The sequence below is a fragment of the Tinamus guttatus genome, unplaced genomic scaffold (assembly GCF_059628265.1).
Source record: "Tinamus guttatus ecotype Peru unplaced genomic scaffold, ASM5962826v1 Tinamus_guttatus_pri_ptg000922l, whole genome shotgun sequence".
Classification (NCBI taxonomy): Eukaryota; Metazoa; Chordata; class Aves; order Tinamiformes; family Tinamidae; genus Tinamus; species Tinamus guttatus.
The window spans coordinates 249,862-265,804 of record NW_028289456.1 but is presented as its reverse complement, the minus strand read 5'-3'; the positions used below and the strand labels follow the sequence as shown (position 1 = coordinate 265,804).

At 57.3% G+C, this 15,943-nt stretch overlaps 4 protein-coding genes and 1 pseudogene across 4 annotated transcripts; all 5 read right to left on the bottom strand.

Annotated features, from left to right (window-relative positions):
- Positions 1-1,011: 1,011 nt before the first annotated feature.
- Positions 1,012-1,344, bottom strand: LOC148591198 (feather keratin 1-like). The gene has a single exon (XM_088538046.1). The coding sequence runs from the start codon at positions 1,342-1,344 to the stop codon at positions 1,012-1,014; it is 333 nt and encodes a 110-aa protein (XP_088394172.1).
- A 2,966-nt stretch (positions 1,345-4,310) lies between these two features.
- On the bottom strand, positions 4,311-4,643 carry LOC148591197 (feather keratin 1-like). The gene has a single exon (XM_088538050.1). It carries the CDS (start codon positions 4,641-4,643, stop codon positions 4,311-4,313), a length of 333 nt encoding a protein of 110 aa, XP_088394176.1.
- A 2,966-nt stretch (positions 4,644-7,609) lies between these two features.
- LOC148591196 (feather keratin 1-like) lies at positions 7,610-7,942 on the bottom strand. The gene has a single exon (XM_088538045.1). It carries the CDS (start codon positions 7,940-7,942, stop codon positions 7,610-7,612), a length of 333 nt encoding a protein of 110 aa, XP_088394171.1.
- Positions 7,943-10,908: 2,966 nt separating this feature from the next.
- Positions 10,909-11,241, bottom strand: LOC148591195 (feather keratin 1-like; annotated as a pseudogene).
- A 2,966-nt stretch (positions 11,242-14,207) lies between these two features.
- Positions 14,208-14,540, bottom strand: LOC148591194 (feather keratin 1-like). The gene has a single exon (XM_088538051.1). The coding sequence runs from the start codon at positions 14,538-14,540 to the stop codon at positions 14,208-14,210; it is 333 nt and encodes a 110-aa protein (XP_088394177.1).
- Positions 14,541-15,943: the final 1,403 nt, after the last annotated feature.

The following is a 15,943-nucleotide window of genomic DNA, read 5'->3' as shown; positions in this document are numbered from 1 at the left end:
CGGTGGCGCCTTTAGCTGAGTGGCGTTAGCGAGTTCCCTGTTTTTCAGGAGTGGAGGCCCTGAGGCCGATGGCAGCAGCCCTAGCTGAGGAAAGGAGGTGCGTTGGCCGCTTTCTTCTTTCTTTGTGTTGCCCGCGGCCTGCCTTTCCTCGGTGTTCGCTGAGAATATTTCCTGGGAAGTAGTGGTGTTGGTCCAGCATATGGCCGCACATGTGGACACGCATGTGCGGCATGTGGAGGCAGTGAGCGTTTGGGTCGGAGCGGTGTTCGTAGTGGCCGTAATGTGTACAAGGGCTTTTTGTGTGAAGGGAGGGTGTTGTGTGGTGTGCTGGCAGGGCATGTGGATTGCCGCATGGCTGTTGGTGTGTATTTTCTTGGGAGGGCTGTTGGTAGTGGTGTGGAAGACATCGTTGTCCTGCTCTGAGGGGATGTGTACCCTTGGGTGTGTTTGTGCTGTTAGGGTCTTGCGGTGACTGTCTTGTTGGAGGCAGAGACAAGGAGCACAGGCCCCTTTTCTCCCGTTGGCTCAGCCTCCCTGCTGGCCTTGGGAGTCCTGCCTCGGTGTGTGGAGAGGCTGAAAGAGTCTTGTAAGAAGAAAGGAAGAGGAGGCGTCTGTGTTTACTATTCATGAGCAGTTTATTGATGGAAAAGAGTGAGAGGAAGGATGGGAAAGTGGAAAAGAGGTGGTGTGAGCTAGAATTCAGAGCATCAACGCTGTGGCCTGCCTGTGTGCAGTGGATGGTCCCACTGCGCATTTACAAGGCAGCAGTGAAGCCAAAGAAGGGGTGATGCCATGGAAGAAGTGGGAGAAGAGCAGGCGCTCCTTTGGCCTCCCCGTTGTCAAGAGGTGAGGCTGTGCCCCTTGGCCATGCACTTGCTTCCTCCCTTGCTGGAGAGACAGAGGCATGGACACAGAGCCCAAGCGGAGCCAGTGTTGTGGAGCTGCATCCTCAGAGGGTTGAGTGTCTTGCAGGACGTTGTTGTCTGTGGTCAGGGTTCGCGGGAAGGTTCCTTAGCAGGGGTAGCAGCCTCTTCCGCGGGCGAAGCATCCAAGACCTCCAAAGCCGGCGCCATAGCCGGCGCCATAGCCATAGCCAAAGCCGAAGCCACCATTGTTGATGGGGACTCCCTGAGCGCTAAGGTTTGCACCCACAGCGGCAGAGGAGGAGGATCCGACAGCGGTGCTCTGGGGGAAGGAGCTGAGGATGGGTCCGGGCAGGGTGACGAGAACAGCGGGAGGCTGGATGACCACGCGGGAGTCCTCGCACTGCCTGACACAGGGCTCGTTGCAGCTGTTAGCCAGCGGGGTGGGTCCGCAGGGGCGGCAGAGGTCGTTGCAGGCCATGGGTGTGTTGTGGAGAGGGCCCTGGAAGAGCGGGGGTTGAGAAGATGTGAGGAGGCGGGTGTGAGGAGGCGGAGGGTGTTGTGGGCCTGTGCCCCTGTTGTGGGGAGCAGGGGTGAGAGGAGGCAGCAGAGATGCTGGTGGCTGTAGAGGAGAGCGTCCCCAGAAAGAGTCCCCAGGTGTGGGTACTTGTTGCGTGGGGCAGGTGGAGGAAGGAGTGTGTGCAGTAGCTCTAGAGCTGCTTTGCTGTGGGTGTGTGTGAGCAGAGGTGGAGGGAGATTGTGTGGGTGAGGATGGGGAAGGAGGCAGTGAGGGAGTTGGTGCATTGAAGGCAGAGGGCAGCTTGAGGGAGAGCACACAGCTCCCGAGCAGTGTGAGGGAAAGGTGTTTGTCCCTGCAAGAGATTGGCGCAGTTTGGCGGCAATGTGAGAAGAGAGCGAGCGAGGGGCAGTAGATTGGAGGAGGGAGTATGTCCCATCAGCGTGTGTGGGAAGAGAAGGCCGTTGTGGGAAGAAGGGGTCGGTTGTTGAGACTCACCTTGTTGCCGGAGGAGGCGAAGGTGTGAGGAGAAGTGTGTGAGGGAGCGCAGCATTGTGCTGCCTTTTATGCTGGTCCCAGAGCCCCCGGGGCGATGAGACGCTCTTTGCACGTGACAGCATTGAGCATGCGGCTCATCCTGAAGGCGCGACCCTGCCAAGTCATCAAGTTAGTGTTGGTTTTCCTTCCCGCAAAGCTCTCTTTTCATTTCCTCCCCTTGCAGAGGTGCCCATTATGGTGCCGCGGTCTCTTTCAAGGTCGCCTCTGAAGCTGGGTGGATTTTAGTGGAATGCGCATGTCAGGCGAACGGGGACACCACTGTCAAAGTGTAGGTGAGGCCGGGTGTGAGCAGTGAGCTCCTTGTATGGTGGTTGTGTGGTGTGGTTAGCGGCTGCATTATGAGTAGTGTCCTCCGTTTTGTGTGTGAGCAGGGAGGCTGTTGTGGCATTGGCAGGAGTGTTGGACGCCCGCCCTGGCCCCTTGGATGACTTTGCCTGCCTTGCCGTGAGCTACGCAGGGTTTGGTCTAGGGCTCGCAATAGCGGTGAGGTTGGCTCCCCTGGTGGCTCGCCGATTGTGCTGCGTGCGCGGTGCCAGTAATTAGAAAGCTGGCTGCGTGTGTATTGCTGTGGTGTGGCGGTGCGCACTGTGCATGCGCAATAGAAGGAGTGGAAGCAGGGTTTTGGGAAGAGAAGTGTGTTTTGCGAGCTAGGTCTCTTTTTGAGTTTGGAAGATTTAGTTCGCCCTTGTGTCAGGAGGGTGCTGGTGGTCGGTGGCTGGGGTTCTCCTTTCCTCACTTTTATAGCGTGGTGTTCAGCTGGCACCAGTCCTTCATGAGTTCTTTGGGAGAGCTGTGGATGTTTGGGAGAGATGCTGAGTGCTTTGAGAGGCAGAGGTAGCGCCAGAGTGTCAGGCAGGGTTAGGGCTTTTGCGGGGGTGGCCTGTGGAGAGGGTACAGGGCGAGAACAGTGCTGTGAGCGGTGTTGGAAGGGTCAGGGTTGCAACTGGTTATTGCACAAGAGAAGAGCAAGAGGACATGGAGACTTGGGCTCTAGATGCGAGAGTTTCTTGCCGTGTTGACATGCAGCTAGAAGTGTGGAGGACAGGGGCTCCAGCAACTGGGCATGCCCGAGTGCTTTGTGAGCGTGTTGTCCTTGTTGAGATGGGACCTGCTTTTCTCTCTTTGGGGTCCCTGAGAATGCTGTTCCTGATGCTCAATGTTCCATAGTCTTCCCTCCTTGCTTCTTGAGAGCATAGGTGTGCCTGCGTTGCAGACGGGAGTCTGCAAAGCAATTGGAGAAGACTTGTTGTGGAGGAAGAGAAAGAGGAAGAGTGGAGCTGCTTTGTGGTGTGAGCTGCTTTGTGCAGGCCGTTGTTTGACTGTGTTTTGTATAAGGAAGATGCCCTTGGTAGAGCGGGTCGCGGTGGCGCCTTTAGCTGAGTGGCGTTAGCGAGTTCCCTGTTTTTCAGGAGTGGAGGCCCTGAGGCCGATGGCAGCAGCCCTAGCTGAGGAAAGGAGGTGCGTTGGCCGCTTTCTTCTTTCTTTGTGTTGCCCGCGGCCTGCCTTTCCTCGGTGTTCGCTGAGAATATTTCCTGGGAAGTAGTGGTGTTGGTCCAGCATATGGCCGCACATGTGGACACGCATGTGCGGCATGTGGAGGCAGTGAGCGTTTGGGTCGGAGCGGTGTTCGTAGTGGCCGTAGTGTGTACAAGGGCTTTTTGTGTGAAGGGAGGGTGTTGTGTGGTGTGCTGGCAGGGCATGTGGATTGCCGCATGGCTGTTGGTGTGTATTTTCTTGGGAGGGCTGTTGGTAGTGGTGTGGAAGACATCGTTGTCCTGCTCTGAGGGGATGTGTACCCTTGGGTGTGTTTGTGCTGTTAGGGTCTTGCGGTGACTGTCTTGTTGGAGGCAGAGACAAGGAGCACAGGCCCCTTTTCTCCCGTTGGCTCGGCCTCCCCGCTGGCCTTGGGAGTCCTGCCTCGGTGTGTGGAGAGGCTGAAAGAGTCTTGTAAGAAGAAAGGAAGAGGAGGCGTCTGTGTTTACTATTCATGAGCAGTTTATTGATGGAAAAGAGTGAGAGGAAGGATGGGAAAGTGGAAAAGAGGTGGTGTGAGCTAGAATTCAGAGCATCAACGCTGTGGCCTGCCTGTGTGCAGTGGATGGTCCCACTGCACATTTACAAGGCAGCAGTGAAGCCAAAGAAGGGGTGATGCCATGGAAGAAGTGGGAGAAGAGCAGGCGCTCCTTTGGCCTCCCCGTTGTCAAGAGGTGAGGCTGTGCCCCTTGGCCATGCACTTGCTTCCTCCCTTGCTGGAGAGACAGAGGCATGGACACAGAGCCCAAGCGGAGCCAGTGTTGTGGAGCTGCATCCTCAGAGGGTTGAGTGTCTTGCAGGACGTTGTTGTCTGTGGTCAGGGTTCGCGGGGAGGGTCCTTAGCAGGGGTAGCAGCCTCTTCCACGGGCGAAGCATCCAAGACCTCCAAAGCCGGCGCCATAGCCGGCGCCATAGCCATAGCCAAAGCCGAAGCCACCATTGTTGATGGGGACTCCCTGAGCGCTAAGGTTTGCACCCACAGCGGCAGAGGAGGAGGATCCGACAGCGGTGCTCTGGGGGAAGGAGCTGAGGATGGGTCCGGGCAGGGTGACGAGAACAGCGGGAGGCTGGATGACCACGCGGGAGTCCTCGCACTGCCTGACACAGGGCTCGTTGCAGCTGTTAGCCAGCGGGGTGGGTCCGCAGGGGCGGCAGAGGTCGTTGCAGGCCATGGGTGTGTTGTGGAGAGGGCCCTGGAAGAGCGGGGGTTGAGAAGATGTGAGGAGGCGGGTGTGAGGAGGCGGAGGGTGTTGTGGGCCTGTGCCCCTGTTGTGGGGAGCAGGGGTGAGAGGAGGCAGCAGAGATGCTGGTGGCCGTAGAGGAGAGCGTCCCCAGAAAGAGTCCCCAGGTGTGGGTACTTGTTGCGTGGGGCAGGTGGAGGAAGGAGTGTGCGCAGTAGCTCTAGAGCTGCTTTGCTGTGGGTGTGTGTGAGCAGAGGTGGAGGGAGATTGTGTGGGTGAGGATGGGGAAGGAGGCAGTGAGGGAGTTGGTGCATTGAAGGCAGAGGGCAGCTTGAGGGAGAGCACACAGCTCCCGAGCAGTGTGAGGGAAAGGTGTTTGTCCCTGCAAGAGATTGGCGCAGTTTGGCGGCAATGTGAGAAGAGAGCGAGCGAGGGGCAGTAGATTGGAGGAGGGAGTATGTCCCGTCAGCGTGTGTGGGAAGAGAAGGCCGTTGTGGGAAGAAGGGGTCGGTTGTTGAGACTCACCTTGTTGCCGGAGGAGGCGAAGGTGTGAGGAGAAGTGTGTGAGGGAGCGCAGCATTGTGCTGCCTTTTATGCTGGTCCCAGAGCCCCCGGGGCGATGAGACGCTCTTTGCACGTGACAGCATTGAGCATGCGGCTCATCCTGAAGGCGCGACCCTGCCAAGTCATCAAGTTAGTGTTGGTTTTCCTTCCCGCAAAGCTCTCTTTTCATTTCCTCCCCTTGCAGAGGTGCCCATTATGGTGCCGCGGTCTCTTTCAAGGTCGCCTCTGAAGCTGGGTGGATTTTAGTGGAATGCGCATGTCAGGCGAACGGGGACACCACTGTCAAAGTGTAGGTGAGGCCGGGTGTGAGCAGTGAGCTCCTTGTATGGTGGTTGTGTGGTGTGGTTAGCGGCTGCATTATGAGTAGTGTCCTCCGTTTTGTGTGTGAGCAGGGAGGCTGTTGTGGCATTGGCAGGAGTGTTGGACGCCCGCCCTGGCCCCTTGGATGACTTTGCCTGCCTTGCCGTGAGCTACGCAGGGTTTGGTCTAGGGCTCGCAATAGCGGTGAGGTTGGCTCCCCTGGTGGCTCGCCGATTGTGCTGCGTGCGCGGTGCCAGTAATTAGAAAGCTGGCTGCGTGTGTATTGCTGTGGTGTGGCGGTGCGCACTGTGCATGCGCAATAGAAGGAGTGGAAGCAGGGTTTTGGGAAGAGAAGTGTGTTTTGCGAGCTAGGTCTCTTTTTGAGTTTGGAAGATTTAGTTCGCCCTTGTGTCAGGAGGGTGCTGGTGGTCGGTGGCTGGGGTTCTCCTTTCCTCACTTTTATAGCGTGGTGTTCAGCTGGCACCAGTGCTTCGTGAGTTCTTTGGGAGAGCTGTGGATGTCTGGGAGAGATGCTGAGTGCTTTGAGAGGCAGAGGTAGCGCCAGAGTGTCAGGCAGGGTTAGGGCTTTTGCGGGGGTGGCCTGTGGAGAGGGTACAGGGCGAGAACAGTGCTGTGAGCGGTGTTGGAAGGGTCAGGGTTGCAACTGGTTATTGCACAAGAGAAGAGCAAGAGGACATGGAGACTTGGGCTCTAGATGCGAGAGTTTCTTGCCGTGTTGACATGCAGCTAGAAGTGTGGAGGACAGGGGCTCCAGCAACTGGGCATGCCCGAGTGCTTTGTGAGCGTGTTGTCCTTGTTGAGATGGGACCTGCTTTTCTCTCTTTGGGGTCCCTGAGAATGCTGTTCCTGATGCTCAATGTTCCATAGTCTTCCCTCCTTGCTTCTTGAGAGCATAGGTGTGCCTGCGTTGCAGACGGGAGTCTGCAAAGCAATTGGAGAAGACTTGTTGTGGAGGAAGAGAAAGAGGAAGAGTGGAGCTGCTTTGTGGTGTGAGCTGCTTTGTGCAGGCCGTTGTTTGACTGTGTTTTGTATAAGGAAGATGCCCTTGGTAGAGCGGGTCGCGGTGGCGCCTTTAGCTGAGTGGCGTTAGCGAGTTCCCTGTTTTTCAGGAGTGGAGGCCCTGAGGCCGATGGCAGCAGCCCTAGCTGAGGAAAGGAGGTGCGTTGGCCGCTTTCTTCTTTCTTTGTGTTGCCCGCGGCCTGCCTTTCCTCGGTGTTCGCTGAGAATATTTCCTGGGAAGTAGTGGTGTTGGTCCAGCATATGGCCGCACATGTGGACACGCATGTGCGGCATGTGGAGGCAGTGAGCGTTTGGGTCGGAGCGGTGTTCGTAGTGGCCGTAGTGTGTACAAGGGCTTTTTGTGTGAAGGGAGGGTGTTGTGTGGTGTGCTGGCAGGGCATGTGGATTGCCGCATGGCTGTTGGTGTGTATTTTCTTGGGAGGGCTGTTGGTAGTGGTGTGGAAGACATCGTTGTCCTGCTCTGAGGGGATGTGTACCCTTGGGTGTGTTTGTGCTGTTAGGGTCTTGCGGTGACTGTCTTGTTGGAGGCAGAGACAAGGAGCACAGGCCCCTTTTCTCCCGTTGGCTCGGCCTCCCCGCTGGCCTTGGGAGTCCTGCCTCGGTGTGTGGAGAGGCTGAAAGAGTCTTGTAAGAAGAAAGGAAGAGGAGGCGTCTGTGTTTACTATTCATGAGCAGTTTATTGATGGAAAAGAGTGAGAGGAAGGATGGGAAAGTGGAAAAGAGGTGGTGTGAGCTAGAATTCAGAGCATCAACGCTGTGGCCTGCCTGTGTGCAGTGGATGGTCCCACTGCACATTTACAAGGCAGCAGTGAAGCCAAAGAAGGGGTGATGCCATGGAAGAAGTGGGAGAAGAGCAGGCGCTCCTTTGGCCTCCCCGTTGTCAAGAGGTGAGGCTGTGCCCCTTGGCCATGCACTTGCTTCCTCCCTTGCTGGAGAGACAGAGGCATGGACACAGAGCCCAAGCGGAGCCAGTGTTGTGGAGCTGCATCCTCAGAGGGTTGAGTGTCTTGCAGGACGTTGTTGTCTGTGGTCAGGGTTCGCGGGGAGGGTCCTTAGCAGGGGTAGCAGCCTCTTCCACGGGCGAAGCATCCAAGACCTCCAAAGCCGGCGCCATAGCCGGCGCCATAGCCATAGCCAAAGCCGAAGCCACCATTGTTGATGGGGACTCCCTGAGCGCTAAGGTTTGCACCCACAGCGGCAGAGGAGGAGGATCCGACAGCGGTGCTCTGGGGGAAGGAGCTGAGGATGGGTCCGGGCAGGGTGACGAGAACAGCGGGAGGCTGGATGACCACGCGGGAGTCCTCGCACTGCCTGACACAGGGCTCGTTGCAGCTGTTAGCCAGCGGGGTGGGTCCGCAGGGGCGGCAGAGGTCGTTGCAGGCCATGGGTGTGTTGTGGAGAGGGCCCTGGAAGAGCGGGGGTTGAGAAGATGTGAGGAGGCGGGTGTGAGGAGGCGGAGGGTGTTGTGGGCCTGTGCCCCTGTTGTGGGGAGCAGGGGTGAGAGGAGGCAGCAGAGATGCTGGTGGCCGTAGAGGAGAGCGTCCCCAGAAAGAGTCCCCAGGTGTGGGTACTTGTTGCGTGGGGCAGGTGGAGGAAGGAGTGTGCGCAGTAGCTCTAGAGCTGCTTTGCTGTGGGTGTGTGTGAGCAGAGGTGGAGGGAGATTGTGTGGGTGAGGATGGGGAAGGAGGCAGTGAGGGAGTTGGTGCATTGAAGGCAGAGGGCAGCTTGAGGGAGAGCACACAGCTCCCGAGCAGTGTGAGGGAAAGGTGTTTGTCCCTGCAAGAGATTGGCGCAGTTTGGCGGCAATGTGAGAAGAGAGCGAGCGAGGGGCAGTAGATTGGAGGAGGGAGTATGTCCCGTCAGCGTGTGTGGGAAGAGAAGGCCGTTGTGGGAAGAAGGGGTCGGTTGTTGAGACTCACCTTGTTGCCGGAGGAGGCGAAGGTGTGAGGAGAAGTGTGTGAGGGAGCGCAGCATTGTGCTGCCTTTTATGCTGGTCCCAGAGCCCCCGGGGCGATGAGACGCTCTTTGCACGTGACAGCATTGAGCATGCGGCTCATCCTGAAGGCGCGACCCTGCCAAGTCATCAAGTTAGTGTTGGTTTTCCTTCCGCAAAGCTCTCTTTTCATTTCCTCCCCTTGCAGAGGTGCCCATTATGGTGCCGCAGTCTCTTTTCAAGGTCGCCTCTGAAGCTGGGTGGATTTTAGTGGAATGCGCATGTCAGGCGAACGGGGACACCACTGTCAAAGTGTAGGTGAGGCCGGGTGTGAGCAGTGAGCTCCTTGTATGGTGGTTGTGTGGTGTGGTTAGCGGCTGCATTATGAGTAGTGTCCTCCGTTTTGTGTGTGAGCAGGGAGGCTGTTGTGGCATTGGCAGGAGTGTTGGACGCCCGCCCTGGCCCCTTGGATGACTTTGCCTGCCTTGCCGTGAGCTACGCAGGGTTTGGTCTAGGGCTCGCAATAGCGGTGAGGTTGGCTCCCCTGGTGGCTCGCCGATTGTGCTGCGTGCGCGGTGCCAGTAATTAGAAAGCTGGCTGCGTGTGTATTGCTGTGGTGTGGCGGTGCGCACTGTGCATGCGCAATAGAAGGAGTGGAAGCAGGGTTTTGGGAAGAGAAGTGTGTTTTGCGAGCTAGGTCTCTTTTTGAGTTTGGAAGATTTAGTTCGCCCTTGTGTCAGGAGGGTGCTGGTGGTCGGTGGCTGGGGTTCTCCTTTCCTCACTTTTATAGCGTGGTGTTCAGCTGGCACCAGTGCTTCGTGAGTTCTTTGGGAGAGCTGTGGATGTCTGGGAGAGATGCTGAGTGCTTTGAGAGGCAGAGGTAGCGCCAGAGTGTCAGGCAGGGTTAGGGCTTTTGCGGGGGTGGCCTGTGGAGAGGGTACAGGGCGAGAACAGTGCTGTGAGCGGTGTTGGAAGGGTCAGGGTTGCAACTGGTTATTGCACAAGAGAAGAGCAAGAGGACATGGAGACTTGGGCTCTAGATGCGAGAGTTTCTTGCCGTGTTGACATGCAGCTAGAAGTGTGGAGGACAGGGGCTCCAGCAACTGGGCATGCCCGAGTGCTTTGTGAGCGTGTTGTCCTTGTTGAGATGGGACCTGCTTTTCTCTCTTTGGGGTCCCTGAGAATGCTGTTCCTGATGCTCAATGTTCCATAGTCTTCCCTCCTTGCTTCTTGAGAGCATAGGTGTGCCTGCGTTGCAGACGGGAGTCTGCAAAGCAATTGGAGAAGACTTGTTGTGGAGGAAGAGAAAGAGGAAGAGTGGAGCTGCTTTGTGGTGTGAGCTGCTTTGTGCAGGCCGTTGTTTGACTGTGTTTTGTATAAGGAAGATGCCCTTGGTAGAGCGGGTCGCGGTGGCGCCTTTAGCTGAGTGGCGTTAGCGAGTTCCCTGTTTTTCAGGAGTGGAGGCCCTGAGGCCGATGGCAGCAGCCCTAGCTGAGGAAAGGAGGTGCGTTGGCCGCTTTCTTCTTTCTTTGTGTTGCCCGCGGCCTGCCTTTCCTCGGTGTTCGCTGAGAATATTTCCTGGGAAGTAGTGGTGTTGGTCCAGCATATGGCCGCACATGTGGACACGCATGTGCGGCATGTGGAGGCAGTGAGCGTTTGGGTCGGAGCGGTGTTCGTAGTGGCCGTAGTGTGTACAAGGGCTTTTTGTGTGAAGGGAGGGTGTTGTGTGGTGTGCTGGCAGGGCATGTGGATTGCCGCATGGCTGTTGGTGTGTATTTTCTTGGGAGGGCTGTTGGTAGTGGTGTGGAAGACATCGTTGTCCTGCTCTGAGGGGATGTGTACCCTTGGGTGTGTTTGTGCTGTTAGGGTCTTGCGGTGACTGTCTTGTTGGAGGCAGGGACAAGGAGCACAGGCCCCTTTTCTCCCGTTGGCTCGGCCTCCCCGCTGGCCTTGGGAGTCCTGCCTCGGTGTGTGGAGAGGCTGAAAGAGTCTTGTAAGAAGAAAGGAAGAGGAGGCGTCTGTGTTTACTATTCATGAGCAGTTTATTGATGGAAAAGAGTGAGAGGAAGGATGGGAAAGTGGAAAAGAGGTGGTGTGAGCTAGAATTCAGAGCATCAACGCTGTGGCCTGCCTGTGTGCAGTGGATGGTCCCACTGCACATTTACAAGGCAGCAGTGAAGCCAAAGAAGGGGTGATGCCATGGAAGAAGTGGGAGAAGAGCAGGCGCTCCTTTGGCCTCCCCGTTGTCAAGAGGTGAGGCTGTGCCCCTTGGCCATGCACTTGCTTCCTCCCTTGCTGGAGAGACAGAGGCATGGACACAGAGCCCAAGCGGAGCCAGTGTTGTGGAGCTGCATCCTCAGAGGGTTGAGTGTCTTGCAGGACGTTGTTGTCTGTGGTCAGGGTTCGCGGGGAGGGTCCTTAGCAGGGGTAGCAGCCTCTTCCACGGGCGAAGCATCCAAGACCTCCAAAGCCGGCGCCATAGCCGGCGCCATAGCCATAGCCAAAGCCGAAGCCACCATTGTTGATGGGGACTCCCTGAGCGCTAAGGTTTGCACCCACAGCGGCAGAGGAGGAGGATCCGACAGCGGTGCTCTGGGGGAAGGAGCTGAGGATGGGTCCGGGCAGGGTGACGAGAACAGCGGGAGGCTAGATGACCACGCGGGAGTCCTCGCACTGCCTGACACAGGGCTCGTTGCAGCTGTTAGCCAGCGGGGTGGGTCCGCAGGGGCGGCAGAGGTCGTTGCAGGCCATGGGTGTGTTGTGGAGAGGGCCCTGGAAGAGCGGGGGTTGAGAAGATGTGAGGAGGCGGGTGTGAGGAGGCGGAGGGTGTTGTGGGCCTGTGCCCCTGTTGTGGGGAGCAGGGGTGAGAGGAGGCAGCAGAGATGCTGGTGGCTGTAGAGGAGAGCGTCCCCAGAAAGAGTCCCCAGGTGTGGGTACTTGTTGCGTGGGGCAGGTGGAGGAAGGAGTGTGCGCAGTAGCTCTAGAGCTGCTTTGCTGTGGGTGTGTGTGAGCAGAGGTGGAGGGAGATTGTGTGGGTGAGGATGGGGAAGGAGGCAGTGAGGGAGTTGGTGCATTGAAGGCAGAGGGCAGCTTGAGGGAGAGCACACAGCTCCCGAGCAGTGTGAGGGAAAGGTGTTTGTCCCTGCAAGAGATTGGCGCAGTTTGGCGGCAATGTGAGAAGAGAGCGAGCGAGGGGCAGTAGATTGGAGGAGGGAGTATGTCCCGTCAGCGTGTGTGGGAAGAGAAGGCCGTTGTGGGAAGAAGGGGTCGGTTGTTGAGACTCACCTTGTTGCCGGAGGAGGCGAAGGTGTGAGGAGAAGTGTGTGAGGGAGCGCAGCATTGTGCTGCCTTTTATGCTGGTCCCAGAGCCCCCGGGGCGATGAGACGCTCTTTGCACGTGACAGCATTGAGCATGCGGCTCATCCTGAAGGCGCGACCCTGCCAAGTCATCAAGTTAGTGTTGGTTTTCCTTCCCGCAAAGCTCTCTTTTCATTTCCTCCCCTTGCAGAGGTGCCCATTATGGTGCCGCGGTCTCTTTCAAGGTCGCCTCTGAAGCTGGGTGGATTTTAGTGGAATGCGCATGTCAGGCGAACGGGGACACCACTGTCAAAGTGTAGGTGAGGCCGGGTGTGAGCAGTGAGCTCCTTGTATGGTGGTTGTGTGGTGTGGTTAGCGGCTGCATTATGAGTAGTGTCCTCCGTTTTGTGTGTGAGCAGGGAGGCTGTTGTGGCATTGGCAGGAGTGTTGGACGCCCGCCCTGGCCCCTTGGATGACTTTGCCTGCCTTGCCGTGAGCTACGCAGGGTTTGGTCTAGGGCTCGCAATAGCGGTGAGGTTGGCTCCCCTGGTGGCTCGCCGATTGTGCTGCGTGCGCGGTGCCAGTAATTAGAAAGCTGGCTGCGTGTGTATTGCTGTGGTGTGGCGGTGCGCACTGTGCATGCGCAATAGAAGGAGTGGAAGCAGGGTTTTGGGAAGAGAAGTGTGTTTTGCGAGCTAGGTCTCTTTTTGAGTTTGGAAGATTTAGTTCGCCCTTGTGTCAGGAGGGTGCTGGTGGTCGGTGGCTGGGGTTCTCCTTTCCTCACTTTTATAGCGTGGTGTTCAGCTGGCACCAGTGCTTCGTGAGTTCTTTGGGAGAGCTGTGGATGTTTGGGAGAGATGCTGAGTGCTTTGAGAGGCAGAGGTAGCGCCAGAGTGTCAGGCAGGGTTAGGGCTTTTGCGGGGGTGGCCTGTGGAGAGGGTACAGGGCGAGAACAGTGCTGTGAGCGGTGTTGGAAGGGTCAGGGTTGCAACTGGTTATTGCACAAGAGAAGAGCAAGAGGACATGGAGACTTGGGCTCTAGATGCGAGAGTTTCTTGCCGTGTTGACATGCAGCTAGAAGTGTGGAGGACAGGGGCTCCAGCAACTGGGCATGCCCGAGTGCTTTGTGAGCGTGTTGTCCTTGTTGAGATGGGACCTGCTTTTCTCTCTTTGGGGTCCCTGAGAATGCTGTTCCTGATGCTCAATGTTCCATAGTCTTCCCTCCTTGCTTCTTGAGAGCATAGGTGTGCCTGCGTTGCAGACGGGAGTCTGCAAAGCAATTGGAGAAGACTTGTTGTGGAGGAAGAGAAAGAGGAAGAGTGGAGCTGCTTTGTGGTGTGAGCTGCTTTGTGCAGGCCGTTGTTTGACTGTGTTTTGTATAAGGAAGATGCCCTTGGTAGAGCGGGTCGCGGTGGCGCCTTTAGCTGAGTGGCGTTAGCGAGTTCCCTGTTTTTCAGGAGTGGAGGCCCTGAGGCCGATGGCAGCAGCCCTAGCTGAGGAAAGGAGGTGCGTTGGCCGCTTTCTTCTTTCTTTGTGTTGCCCGCGGCCTGCCTTTCCTCGGTGTTCGCTGAGAATATTTCCTGGGAAGTAGTGGTGTTGGTCCAGCATATGGCCGCACATGTGGACACGCATGTGCGGCATGTGGAGGCAGTGAGCGTTTGGGTCGGAGCGGTGTTCGTAGTGGCCGTAGTGTGTACAAGGGCTTTTTGTGTGAAGGGAGGGTGTTGTGTGGTGTGCTGGCAGGGCATGTGGATTGCCGCATGGCTGTTGGTGTGTATTTTCTTGGGAGGGCTGTTGGTAGTGGTGTGGAAGACATCGTTGTCCTGCTCTGAGGGGATGTGTACCCTTGGGTGTGTTTGTGCTGTTAGGGTCTTGCGGTGACTGTCTTGTTGGAGGCAGAGACAAGGAGCACAGGCCCCTTTTCTCCCGTTGGCTCGGCCTCCCCGCTGGCCTTGGGAGTCCTGCCTCGGTGTGTGGAGAGGCTGAAAGAGTCTTGTAAGAAGAAAGGAAGAGGAGGCGTCTGTGTTTACTATTCATGAGCAGTTTATTGATGGAAAAGAGTGAGAGGAAGGATGGGAAAGTGGAAAAGAGGTGGTGTGAGCTAGAATTCAGAGCATCAACGCTGTGGCCTGCCTGTGTGCAGTGGATGGTCCCACTGCACATTTACAAGGCAGCAGTGAAGCCAAAGAAGGGGTGATGCCATGGAAGAAGTGGGAGAAGAGCAGGCGCTCCTTTGGCCTCCCCGTTGTCAAGAGGTGAGGCTGTGCCCCTTGGCCATGCACTTGCTTCCTCCCTTGCTGGAGAGACAGAGGCATGGACACAGAGCCCAAGCGGAGCCAGTGTTGTGGAGCTGCATCCTCAGAGGGTTGAGTGTCTTGCAGGACGTTGTTGTCTGTGGTCAGGGTTCGCGGGGAGGGTCCTTAGCAGGGGTAGCAGCCTCTTCCACGGGCGAAGCATCCAAGACCTCCAAAGCCGGCGCCATAGCCGGCGCCATAGCCATAGCCAAAGCCGAAGCCACCATTGTTGATGGGGACTCCCTGAGCGCTAAGGTTTGCACCCACAGCGGCAGAGGAGGAGGATCCGACAGCGGTGCTCTGGGGGAAGGAGCTGAGGATGGGTCCGGGCAGGGTGACGAGAACAGCGGGAGGCTGGATGACCACGCGGGAGTCCTCGCACTGCCTGACACAGGGCTCGTTGCAGCTGTTAGCCAGCGGGGTGGGTCCGCAGGGGCGGCAGAGGTCATTGCAGGCCATGGGTGTGTTGTGGAGAGGGCCCTGGAAGAGCGGGGGTTGAGAAGATGTGAGGAGGCGGGTGTGAGGAGGCGGAGGGTGTTGTGGGCCTGTGCCCCTGTTGTGGGGAGCAGGGGTGAGAGGAGGCAGCAGAGATGCTGGTGGCTGTAGAGGAGAGCGTCCCCAGAAAGAGTCCCCAGGTGTGGGTACTTGTTGCGTGGGGCAGGTGGAGGAAGGAGTGTGCGCAGTAGCTCTAGAGCTGCTTTGCTGTGGGTGTGTGTGAGCAGAGGTGGAGGGAGATTGTGTGGGTGAGGATGGGGAAGGAGGCAGTGAGGGAGTTGGTGCATTGAAGGCAGAGGGCAGCTTGAGGGAGAGCACGCAGCTCCCGAGCAGTGTGAGGGAAAGGTGTTTGTCCCTGCAAGAGATTGGCGCAGTTTGGCGGCAATGTGAGAAGAGAGCGAGCGAGGGGCAGTAGATTGGAGGAGGGAGTATGTCCCGTCAGCGTGTGTGGGAAGAGAAGGCCGTTGTGGGAAGAAGGGGTCGGTTGTTGAGACTCACCTTGTTGCCGGAGGAGGCGAAGGTGTGAGGAGAAGTGTGTGAGGGAGCGCAGCATTGTGCTGCCTTTTATGCTGGTCCCAGAGCCCCCGGGGCGATGAGACGCTCTTTGCACGTGACAGCATTGAGCATGCGGCTCATCCTGAAGGCGCGACCCTGCCAAGTCATCAAGTTAGTGTTGGTTTTCCTTCCCGCAAAGCTCTCTTTTCATTTCCTCCCCTTGCAGAGGTGCCCATTATGGTGCCGCGGTCTCTTTCAAGGTCGCCTCTGAAGCTGGGTGGATTTTAGTGGAATGCGCATGTCAGGCGAACGGGGACACCACTGTCAAAGTGTAGGTGAGGCCGGGTGTGAGCAGTGAGCTCCTTGTATGGTGGTTGTGTGGTGTGGTTAGCGGCTGCATTATGAGTAGTGTCCTCCGTTTTGTGTGTGAGCAGGGAGGCTGTTGTGGCATTGGCAGGAGTGTTGGACGCCCGCCCTGGCCCCTTGGATGACTTTGCCTGCCTTGCCGTGAGCTACGCAGGGTTTGGTCTAGGGCTCGCAATAGCGGTGAGGTTGGCTCCCCTGGTGGCTCGCCGATTGTGCTGCGTGCGCGGTGCCAGTAATTAGAAAGCTGGCTGCGTGTGTATTGCTGTGGTGTGGCGGTGCGCACTGTGCATGCGCAATAGAAGGAGTGGAAGCAGGGTTTTGGGAAGAGAAGTGTGTTTTGCGAGCTAGGTCTCTTTTTGAGTTTGGAAGATTTAGTTCGCCCTTGTGTCAGGAGGGTGCTGGTGGTCGGTGGCTGGGGTTCTCCTTTCCTCACTTTTATAGCGTGGTGTTCAGCTGGCACCAGTGCTTCGTGAGTTCTTTGGGAGAGCTGTGGATGTTTGGGAGAG

What these genes read in the sequence shown, in the direction of transcription:
- LOC148591194 (XM_088538051.1), bottom strand. Translation starts at nt 14,540, where the DNA reads ATGGCCTGCAATGACCTCTGCCGCCCCTGCGGACCCACCCCGCTGGCT.
- LOC148591196 (XM_088538045.1), bottom strand. Translation starts at nt 7,942, where the DNA reads ATGGCCTGCAACGACCTCTGCCGCCCCTGCGGACCCACCCCGCTGGCT.
- LOC148591197 (XM_088538050.1), bottom strand. Translation starts at nt 4,643, where the DNA reads ATGGCCTGCAACGACCTCTGCCGCCCCTGCGGACCCACCCCGCTGGCT.
- LOC148591198 (XM_088538046.1), bottom strand. Translation starts at nt 1,344, where the DNA reads ATGGCCTGCAACGACCTCTGCCGCCCCTGCGGACCCACCCCGCTGGCT.